Source organism: Theropithecus gelada, chromosome 18 (assembly GCF_003255815.1).
Source record: "Theropithecus gelada isolate Dixy chromosome 18, Tgel_1.0, whole genome shotgun sequence".
NCBI lineage: Eukaryota > Metazoa > Chordata > Mammalia > Primates > Cercopithecidae > Theropithecus > Theropithecus gelada.
Window position 1 is genome coordinate 13,624,331 of NC_037686.1, and position 12,054 is coordinate 13,636,384.

The window sequence follows — 12,054 nt, forward strand, 5'->3', positions numbered from 1 at the left end:
CTCTTTGCCATTTTTTTGGTGGGGTTGTGGGGTGGAGTTAGGATGAGATAGGATTTAACCCATACACACCGAGCACCACTGTAAAAGGCTTCCGATTGATCTCACAATGTACCCGTTAAATGTGATAACTTTTAGAGAAGCCTGCTTTCTTCTGCCCTCGCTGTGTGTAACTTACATTAAATCCAAGAGAAAAAAATTCTCAGGACCCTTTACTGACATACATTTGAACCTAGCACCCCTCACTGTGCTACTGCTATTATTTGGGGACTGTTAGGATACAATTCAGTGTTTCCTCACCTGTTTAATCCAGTGACAGGCAAGTTTCCCATGATCATCTTGGCTCTGATTTCAGGTGTCAGAGAGCTTAGCACCCATCTTGCCCCTTCAATACATCTGCGCTCCCGACAGTGAACACACGCTACTGGCAGCCCCTGCACAGTTTCTCCTGGAGAAATTCCTTCAGCACGCCTCATATAAACTCTTCCCCAAAGCCATCCATAACTTCAGGAGTCCTGTGCTGGCCATTGACTGCTACCTTAACATTGGACCAGAGGTAAAAGGGGTGTGGGGGATACTGTACTTACCTACATCCATCCATTTCTTTCTCATTTTAGCTGTTTACAAAAAAGCCTGTGACATGAAATATAAATCAAAATGCCAGTCTGGTCCTTTGCCAGAACTTTTATTAAAATAAGATAGTAATACAGATCAAAACTTGTATTTCTACCCTTTTGCATACTCACTTATGCAAAGGCTCACACAACATGCAATGGCAGTTGGCCCTCCCCATGCCTATTTTATCTCCACAAATGAGCCAGAGAATATACAACTCAGCTGTCAGCTCCTCTGAGAAGCCTACCTTAGTGGCTTCGGGCAGCAGTTGCTTGCTCCCACTTCTGTTAACATTCATCAGATTATACTGTAATTATGTGGGTTTTTCTTCATAAAAGTGCGAGTTCTTCAAAGACACACAATTTCTTAGTCATTGTTTTAGACATATGTAAGAGGAGCTCAGTGATTACTGAACCAATAAATGTGTACCACCTGAAGCCTTTAGAGGTGGCATTTCTCCACTTCCCACGCCTTGGACTTCTAAAATTTTTCATGTTTTAGTTTTTTTTTTTTTTTTTTAAACTGCCACTTGCACCACCAGGCTCCTGCTACTAAGGTGTCCCTTTAGAAATTATTACTGTACTACATCCTCCTTGTAAAAAATGTTTTAAAATAAGAAAGTAAAGTCACCTGCCAGAAGAACATTTTGGTGTACTACATTTCCTTCCAGGGCTTTTTCTTTGTATGTATTGAAAAAAACACACATGTCCATACACATACTCTTTTAACACTGAAGTCCAACTGTCTTCAATTTTGGAAACTAATTTTTAAAATTTCACAGTGTAAACATTTTACATTCCCATTTTTATGTTTCAATAATCTACACTGTCGCTTGGGTAATGAATTATAGAATTTAGAAGCAGAAGGAACCTTAAAAACCATCAGATGTAAAGGCCAGGCATCGAAGCTCATGGCTATAACCCAGCACTATGGGAGGCTGAGGCAGGAGGATCACTTAAGGCCAGGAGTTCGAGACCAGCCTAGACAACATGGTAACACCCTGTTGCTACAAAAAATAAAAATAATTAGCCAGGTGTGATGGTGCATGCCTGTAGTCCCAGCTACTCAAAAGGCTGAGGTGGGAAGATCACTTGACCCCAGGAGTTCAAGGTTGCAGTGATCTGATTTGTGCCACTGCACTACAGCCTAAGTGACAGAGACCCCATCTCAAAAAAAAAAAAAACCCACCCCCATGAGATCTAATAACATCTTTTACAGTATTTATGTAAGTTACATGTTTGATCCAGATATTCCAATTCCCCTATCCTAGAGTCCACAATCTCAATACTACTCCTAACAGCAGCTAGCATTTACTGAATACTAAGTTATTTAATTCAGAAAGCATCCTATGAAACAAGTACTACTGTTATCTCTACAGATGAGGAAACTGAGGTATAGTGAAATAAAGGAGACTGCTCATTGTTCCATGGCTACTAAATGGAGGAACCAGTATTTGAACCCAAGCACACTGGCTCATGCATTTAGCCATTCCACTGTTTTAACTCCCAACCATCTTACTTCCCTGTAATTTTTGCAGTTATCATCTGTTCACAGAAGCCAGATAGAACCAAAAATTTAAATTCATGTACTGTTTTTTTTGAGATGGAGTTTCACTCTTGTCACCCTGGCTGGAGTGCAACGGTGCAATCTCCGCTTACTGCAACCTCCACCTCCAGGGTTCAAGCGATTCTCCTGCCTCAGCCTCCGGAGTAGCTGGGATTACAGGTGCACACCACCACACCTGGCTAATTTTTTTTTGTATTTTTACTATAGACGGGATTTTGCCATGTTGGCAGGGCTGCTCTCCATCTCCTGGCTTCAGATGATCCATCCACCTTGGCCTCCCAAAGTGCTGGGATTACAGGCGTGAGCCACTGCACCCAGCCCATGCACTGTCTTAAGCTTCTATCCAATTGAAAATTTAAGTATATCTAAATGGAAAGCTGATCAAAAATATTTTTTATTCTCACCAATAAGGCAATCCAAACATTTAATCTTTCCTAAGTATGCTTTTTTGTGGAAAGTAGTTTTTTAAATTTTATAAAGACTCTTAAATGGAAGGGCTTGTTTCTTACTACTAATTTGTCTCCTAATAGTCCTTTATTATGAGAAATAAGAGAAGCTTTAAACAGGTTAACACTTGGCATGCTACGTAAGAGGCTGCAAAGCTTAACTAACCAAGCCATTTAATATTGGAAAAAACTCATCTCCTTTACCTTATCCTGAAATAGATAAAAAGGAAGGTACTGACTCATTCTGCTGAACTGCAGCTACTCTGCTTGCTCTTGAAATGCCCATGCTATTTCTGCTTGATGATTTCAGGTGGCCATATGCTATATCAGCTCCAGACCCCACTCCAGCAATGTCAACTGTGAAGGGGTGTTTTTCAGTGGACTCCTTTTGTACCTCTGTGACTCTTTTGTAGGTGCTGATCTTCTTAAGAAATTTAAATTTCTAAAAGGTAAGTCAAATTTAGTATCTTGCTTGTAATTGCTATTGGTTCCCACTGAGCAAAATACAGAAGATAAAGATATTTTTAAAAAGCACTTGAGGCCAGGTGCAGTGGCTCACACCTGTAATCCCAGCACTTTGGGAGGCTGAGGAAGGCAGATCATGAGGTCAGGAGATTGAGACCATCCTGGCTAACACGGTGAAACCCCATCTCTAATACAAAAATTACCCGGGCATGGTGGCAGGCGCCTGTAGTCCCAGCTACTCGGGAGGATGAGGCAGGAGAATGGCATGAACCCGGGAGGCGGAGCTTGCAGTGAGCCGAGATCATGCCACTGTACTTCAGCCTGGGCAACAGAGCGAGACTCCATCTCAAAAAAAAAACAAAACAAAAAAAAAAAGAAATCAGGTTAATGAGTCTATATGTATGTATATAACTATACACATTCTACTGAATCGAACATATTGCCTGAGTCAGGAAGCAACTGCAATAATTTTGTATAATTGCATCCCTAGACATAAACCCTTAGTTGTGATTCTGATACAGAAACCATAGGCTGGGTGCAGTGGCTCACACCTGTAATCACAGCACTTTGGGAAGTCGAGGCAGGCGGATCATCTGAGCTCAAGCTCAGGAGTTCAGAAGCAGTCTGGGCAATCTGGAAAAACTCTGTCTCTGCAAAAGTTAGCCAGGCACAGTGGCACACGCCTGTAGTCCCAGCTACTCAAGAGGCTCAGAAGGGACGACCTTTGGCCCAGGAGGCAGAGGTTGCAGTGAGCCAAGATTGTGCCACTGTACTCCAGCCTGGGTGACATCCTGGCTCAAAAAAAAAAAAAAAGAAAGAAACCATAGTTGTTTCAATAGGTGTGCACCATATAAAGATACTGGCCTGCCCGGGTGCAGTGGCTTATGCCTATAATCCCAACACTTTGGGAGGCTGAGACGGGCGGATCACCTGAGGTCGGGAGTTTGAAACCAGCCTGACCAACATGGAGGAAACCCCGTCTCTATTAAAAATACAAAATCAGCCGGGCGTGGTGGCGCATGCCTGTAATGCCAGCTACTCGGGAGGCTGAGGCGGGAGAATCGCTTAAACCCAGAAGTCAGAGGTTGCAATGAGCCAAGACTGCACCATTGCACTCCAGCCTGAGCAACAACAGCGAAACTCCATCTGAAAAAAAAAACAAAACAAAACAATAGAGAGACTGGCCTAAGAACAAACTAAGATTAAACATCACAGATAATCCTGATAAAATGACATTTGAGATCAGCAAAGAAAGTGAGGTTCAGAACACTGTGCAGCATGAAAACAGGGAGCGGGGTTGTGGGGGGACTGTGCATTCATTCATTTATTTATTTAGAGACTTATTGGGGATGGGGGAGTGGTAGATTTTGCCTCCCAGGAGACAGAGACACTTCTGATTGTCACACTGGAGGCTGCTGCTTGCTGGCATATAGTGGGCAGAAGCCAAGACTGCTGATGTTTAGATTCTAAACATCCTACAAGACACAGAACAAGGCTAGGTGTGATGGCTCACGCCTATAATCCCAGCACTTTGGGAGGCCAAGGTGGGCAGATTGCCTGAGCTCAAGAGTTTGAGAACAGCCTGGGCAACATGGTGAAACTCCATCTCTACTAAAATACAAAAAATTACCTGGGAGTGGCGGCATGCACCTTTAGTCCCAGCTACTCAGGAGACTTGAGACAGGAGAATTGCTTGAACCCGGGAGGCAGAGGCTGCAGTGAGCCGAGATCACACTACTGCACTCCAGCCTGGGCAACAGAGCGACTCTGTCTCAAAAAAAAAAAGAAGACAGAACAGCCCCCACAACAAAGAATTATCCAAGTCCAATAGTGCTGAGGTTCAGAAACCCTAATCTAGGAGGAAAACGTGAGAAACACAGCATTAGTTATCACAGGGAAGAAGGAATGTGGTTGGAAGATTACTTACTTTATACTTTTTTAAAAATTACTGAATTTGGGCTGGGCGCAATGGCTCACACCTGTAATCCCAGCCCTTTGGAAGGCTGAGGCGGGCGGATCACGAGGTCAGAAGATTGAGACCATCCTGGCCAACCTGATGAAACCCTGTCTTTACTAAAATACAAACAAAAATTAGCTGGGCCTGGTGGCACACGCCTATAGTCCCAGCTACTTGGGAGACTAAGGCAGGGGAATTGCTTGAACCCACGAGGCAGAGGTTGCAGCGAACCGAGATCGCGCCATTGCACTCTAGCCTGGTGACAGAGCAAGACTCGGTCTGACTCACACCCATACAGACACAAAAACTGAATTTGCAAAACTACTTAATAAAATTAAACAATTCTGATAGATTATGTACCCATCTGTTGGTTCTCAGATGTGTTAGCTTAGAAAATATAATCAGAGATGGTAAAGTTCTTTACATACTCAATCCCTGAGCCTAGGACGTATTTCTGTCTTTTTTCCTGAAGGTGCTACCCTGTGTGTCATCTGCCAAGACAGAAGTTCCTTGCGCCAAACGATTGTCCGCTTAGAGCTAGAAGATGAGTGGCAGTTCCGCCTCCGGGACGAGTTTCAAACTGCTAACAGCAGTGAAGACAAGCCTCTCTACTTTCTTACTGGACGTCATGTATGAGCTTTTGAAGAGACCAAAAACAGCAAAAAGATGCCTAGGTGGGGTGGGACAGAAATAATTTGGGATTTTTTTTTCCTTTAAAGTACAATCACTGTGGAGCAAAGTGCAACATATTTGTCTAAATTCTCCAAAGAACTCCCCAAATCTGATCCAAGTCTTTGGGGACATCACTTTCCTTCACTTCCAATTACAGGACCCTGAAATTCAGGTAAACTCTACCCTAGGTAGTTATGCAATTACTTAAGATATGGTCTGCCCATGGGATCCTGAGGAGGATATACTTTGGAGAGTGAATATGGAGTTTGCATTATTTTTTTCTATTACACTATGTTGGGGGGAAACTGTCAGCATTAACTAGCCTGAATGTGTTACATGAGACTCATGCCATTGGTGTGGAATTAATTGAAGATTAACGTTTGAGGCCTGAACCCTCAGTTTCTCTTCAGATCTGTACTTTGGTACAGTATTACTCAGGGGTTTGAAATGATAGAATGTAGACGATATTTGTATTTAAAAAAAGAAGTAGCTTTGTCTTTCTCTGTGCAGTGTTAGTTTAAGATTTATAATCTTCTATGTATTGAAACTTTTGGCAAAATTTCCACAGGAGTTAAAAGTTTACTATTTAAACTGAACAAACAAATCAGTAAATGCAGAGCAGGCATTGTGTGCATTTATTCATCTTCTAGCCTAATTCCTTTGCTTTTCCCATTCTTTAAATGTGTTTCCAGTCTTCAAGAATATCTTAACTATGAGACTGTGGAACAGCAATTAATCTTTTGCAAGAACTTGATTAAGTCCATTGAGTTAAGAAGCTTTCAGCAGGTAACCTGCACCCGCCGTTTGGTTGGAATTAAGCAGTTGGCACCAGCAAACCTAAATGTCAGGCTGAGGTTCTGTTGCAGAGTGAAACTAATTTGTTTCCTTTCAGGGACTCAAGCAAAGCTTCCTTTATTTAAAAGATGCACTGAATATTACCACCTTACACTGACAACGCCACAGAAATTGCTGAATTGGGAAATTGAGCCATAAAAAGAGAAGTGTTTTCTACTTCATCTTAGCAGTGACTCTTGTGAGGAGTAAGGAAGACTCCATTAAGAGTCTTTATGATTCATTAAAATCAGCAGGGGGTGTTTGTCCAGTATCGGCAATGGGAGGCATATGTTTCTACAGATTTCTCAAATATTTTAATCAAAGACATTATTTTTAGAAAATGTTCCAGACAAACTAAGTCTTAGAAGTTTACTCTTAAATTACTCCAGTTCTCATCACTGAACAATGTCTCGAGTTTTCTCATTAGCCCATATTTACTACTTTATCCCCACTTAACATGGCCATTTTTACTTGAATCCAGCTTGTTTGTGTCCTGAAACTACTGAGGGGCCTACTAAGCCTGCATTTACTTAGAACAAATAGTGTTAATTGACCAGCTTTATTATGACAAGGAGTTTACAAAGCTAGTGAAAAAATGGAATGTATTAGACTAAAAATGGTTTGTAGATCTCTTGGTTTTAATATAGCTACTTATAATGCTTTAACTGTATTTTGAAGTGAACAATTCCTTTTAACCCCATTTTTAATTGTCTTTCAAAGAGGACCTGCCTCATACATAATATAAAAAAAAACTTAATTTTAGTACAGCAGAATTTTTGGTAAAGAGGTATGTTTTGAAGCAGTTTGGTTTAAATATGAATGTATTTCACTTGTTCCTGTTTTGTTGAAAGGGCCTAATGCAAATAATATCAAGAAACCCACTGTCTGTGCAATATTCCAATGACATTTACATAGGGCAAATAAAATACTTGAAAGAATTATAAAACAATTGTACCTGGGGTGGATGGCCTCTCAGGGTTTCTTCTGGCTTTATGACTTCATAGCTTAAAAAAAATTGTTTTTTTTAAGTAGTTACATCAGATGCAGGTACTCCATTAGTTAGGGCTGCACTCTGAAAATTCAAATTATTACTATGAGCTCTTAAATACTATTTAACTCTGTGGAAGAGATTTGCCAGAATAAAGCCAAAAGACCATCACCCCTATAAAAGAGAAATTGACCTGCTTATTCTTTTCAAAGCCTATCTTACTAAGGTTTGGATCTTTTAAAAATCATCTTATCAGTATAATTCTTGAGTATGTCAGGTCCTTCTTTAAGGATAAAATTGCACAAGCACAGGACACCATGATTTGTATATATATATACTAGTGTGTTCGGCTTTAAGCTTTGCAATCCCTTAGGACACTGGTGTGGGATGAATGGATTCGCTAGGCCCACACAGTAACTCACCTGTAGACCTGCTGAACCTCAGCATGTATGACAGTTCACACAGGCTAATACTGAATGTAAACTGAAAACTAGAAGAGAATTGTTGTAGTCAATTGTTTTTGGCTGTAATTTATGCAATTGCTTTTTGTGATTTTTAGAAAATGGGGCACCTGTGTTACTTTATTACTGTAAAATGTTCTTAACCAAAATTTGGTGAATTTCACTAGTCTACCTCACGTTTTGTTAATGATTCAAAATTGTCTTGTGTCTACTGTTATGTTTTTGTCCTTTAATTTGGTAAATGTATTAAAGTTATCTCCCACCCCCTCCAAAAAGTTATTTTTTCCTTATAACTTTCTGGCATGTTAAGAAAACAAGCTCCCTGACTCTGGCAATGTCCTAAAAAGGCTGGAAGTCACATTATAGGTTGGACAACTAAGATTAAAGAGGTGTTGAAAATATACATAGTAGATCCCAATCTTTTATTTGAGAGATTGCAACTACACTCACTTTGATGTCCTTTTGGAAACAGAACTTTGGGTTGCTAGAACTAATACAAGGTGTTATTGTTAATCTCCAGTTAAAACTTCTCAAACTTTTTGAGAACTCTCAAAGTTGCTAGAACTATGTAGTTTAATGAAGATGGTGTTATTGTAGCATGAATTTTATCTTCTTAAAATTTCTACTAAATTTTGAGAAGAAATAACTTTGTTGTCCCAGAAAAATGGCTTTCAATCTATTAATAAAGTGTAGTAAATTAAAAGAATTTGAGATAGAATCCATGAAAACAATCTTCTAGGCCGGGCGCGGTGGCTCAAGCCTGTAATCCCAGCACTTTGGGAAGCCGAGACGGGCGGATCACGAGGTCAGGAGATCGAGACCATCCTGGCTAACACGGTGAAACCCCATCTCTACTAAAAAATACAAAAAAAACTAGCCGGGCGAGGTAGCGGGCGCCTGTAGTCCCAGCTACTCGGGAGGCTGAGGCAGGAGAATGGCGTGAACCCGGGAGGCGAAGCTTGCAGTGAGCTGAGATCCGGCCACTGCACTCCAGCCTGGGTGACAGAGCGAGACTCCGTCTCAAAAAAAAAAAAAAAAGAAAAAAAAAAGAAAACAATCTTCTAGGCCAAAGGGCCCCTAGGAAGGGCAATAAATATTTGTAAGTGTAATGACAGACTTTCAGAGGAAAGTAAAGACTACTGGTGTTCCACTATACATTCCAAAGCTGCTGCAACATCACATTAAAATACTTAGAACTGAAACAACATCCAGAGAACGAACATTTCTCAAGCTTCTCTTTAGACACAGAAACTGGAAACTGGTCCTTAAAGCTTCCTCTGAGTCCAGGAGAATATTGCTCTAACACTGAAACCTTGGCTTCACTGAAAACAAAACAACAATAATAAAAACACTGCTAAAGATGACTTCAGGAATTGCCTCTAAGGCCAAAGAAAAAGTCATTCACATAATAAATTCACTGTGCTCTCAACTATCAAGTGTTGAGTTAAAGCATCTACTTCAGTGACTATGACAACAGATAGTATTACGTTAAAAAAAAAAAAAGGCAACACCAGTAAGCTGTTTTCCGACCACTTCATTCCAAATATTTTATTTTTACCAGTCCAGTGTATTTTATTTTTACCAGAAGGTGGTGGGGGTAGGGGGTTGCTAAAAGACAGAACTCATCCCCTTTTCTGCCAAAAGGCTCAGGAGCCATGAGAAAGAAAATGTATGTCTAGAGTCACTACCCCAGAAATCAACTCAGCAATCTCAACCCTAGCTGCAATGTGGATGGGCAGGAATACAGCTGTGTTCCCATCCAGAAGGATAAGACTCTATAGCTGGGCAGCCATGCAAAGTAAACAGGAACAATTGAAATATCACTGCAGGTTTGTTGTACTCACTGACTGTCCTTACAACAGTCAGGCTTTCAGTAGATACACCAAGTTCACTCTTGCATATTATGAAGTAGTAAAATACTGCTTTTTATCTGTGTGTCCATGCAGATTAAGGCATCAACCCATAAAATCTTGTAGTTCCTGACTATATTTGTGGCTCTTACAATGTCTCTATGCTAGACACTTTTACAAACGACCAACAACGATATGAAGGCTGCTAACAAAAAATTTATAAGCACCTTATCTAGTCAGCAATTATAGACTCACCCTCTTCTGCAGTCTGTGGCCATTAGTGTATACTCACTGTGTCCCTGCTGCCTCCACACTCCACTGAGACTGCTCTTTTCCTAACATCACTTGGGCTCTCTTCAGTCTTCAACTGTGGTATGTCAGGGTTGACCATTCTTTCGATTCTTGAAATTTTCCCCTTGGTTTCTACCACTCTTCTGGCTCTCCTACCTTGCTGCTCATGCCTTCTTAGGCAGTCTTCGAGACTCTTAAATGATGGTGTACCTCACAACTCTCTTCTACCTTCTCATTTTACAGACCCCAGGGTGACCTTCTAAACCTTCAAATAAATAAGTAAACTCATAAATCTGTTTATCAGTTAGAACCTTTCTCAAACTCTAGATCCACATATCCAATTGTATACTAAACAGGTATCTCCACTTGGAGATTCTACAACCACCTTAAAATCCTGACCAAAACTGAGGGCATCCCCATTCAATCCTCCCAACCTAATTCCCCTGTATTCCCATCTGCCAATCTAAGTCAGTTACCCAAACCACAATTCCCACTTACCTTAACCTCTCTGCCATGATCTTTTTGTGGTTGTTTATAAATTCCTATCAATTCAACTGTGTCAGTTCTTCAATTTTATCTTCTCAATGTGTAACTGTCTCGTCTTCATCTCCACATCACAGCTTTAGTTCAGTGTTTCAACGCTTTTCACACAATCTGCTCTTAGTTATCTTCTAAGTTCCAGATTCCTCAATTATAAACCCTACACCTCATAGGATTGTCATAATGATTACATAAAATAATGCAGCACTAAACACACAGGGTCTGACACACAGCACTCAAATGTTAGGTATTAACTAATAATACTATTCTTAGAGAAACACCTAAATTGTAAAATTTGGGAGGCTACATCTTCAGTATAAACATGAAAATAAACTGGTTTCTCAGTAATAGTAACATTTAAACCAACCACCCAATATACCCTCTTCCACCTCCAGGTTGCCTTGAAACCAAGTCAAAAGGAGTCAAAGTAGTATACTATTGTTTATGGAAACTGGACCTGTATTATGAGGTTAACAGTTACTAGAGAGTCTACACTATATCCCAAAATTTCATTGTTTTTTTAAAAAAACATGGTACCTGTCAGGCAAACACTGAGACCAGGATTGACCAAAAGAGTCTCAGGCCCAAAGGGAAATGATAGTATCAAAAGCTAGGGCCAGGTGTAGTGGCTCACACCTATAAACTCAGCACTTTGAGAGGCCAAGGCAGGTAGATCACATGGGGTCAGGAGTTCGAGACCAGCCTCGCCAATGTGGTAAAACCCTGTTTCTACTACAAAATATAAAAACAAATAAGCTGGGCATGGTGGCAGGCGCCTGTAATCCCAGCTACTCTGGAGGCTGAGGCAGGAGAATCACTTGAGCCCAGGAGGCGGTGGTTGCAGTGAGCCGAGGTCATGCCATTACACTCCAGCCTGGGTGGACAGAGTGAGTCTCTGTCTCAAAAAAAAAAAAAAAAAGAAAAGAAAGAAAGAAAGAAACAAAAGAAGCTAGACCAGTATGATGAATCAGAGGGAGATGTTTACCCTGCCCTATCATTCTACCCATACAAAGAGTATAGAGTCTTCTACCACTCTAGAATTTTTTTTTTTTTTTGAGGTGGAGTTTTTTGCTCTTTTTGCTCAGGCTGGAGTACAATGGCGTGATCTCGGCTCACTGCAATCTCCACCTCCAAGGTTCCAGCTATTCTCCTGCCTCAGCCTCCCAAGTAGCTGGGATTACAGGTGCACACCACCAAAACCAGCTAATTTTTGTATTTTTAGTAGAGACGGGGTTTCACCATGTTGGTCAGGCCGGTCTCGAACTCCTGACCTCGTGATCCGCCCGCCTCAGCCTCCCAAAGTGCTTTTAAAAGCACAAATTTATAGGGAAAATAAAATGTATACCTGTTAATTTAAGGCCCTAAATTTTAG

At 40.8% G+C, this 12,054-nt stretch overlaps 1 protein-coding gene across 1 annotated transcript in view; it reads left to right on the forward strand.

The window, feature by feature from the left end:
- GREB1L (GREB1 like retinoic acid receptor coactivator) overlaps positions 1-5,691 on the forward strand; it is a 159,818-nt gene extending 154,127 nt beyond the window's left edge. The window contains exons 31-33 of the mRNA XM_025365255.1: positions 353-553; positions 2,935-3,073; positions 5,519-5,691. Coding sequence (XP_025221040.1) covers positions 353-553; positions 2,935-3,073; positions 5,519-5,682 — 504 coding nt within the window. The 3' untranslated portion in view covers positions 5,683-5,691. The remainder of the gene's footprint in view (positions 1-352; positions 554-2,934; positions 3,074-5,518) is intronic.
- The last annotated feature ends 6,363 nt before the right edge of the window (positions 5,692-12,054 follow it).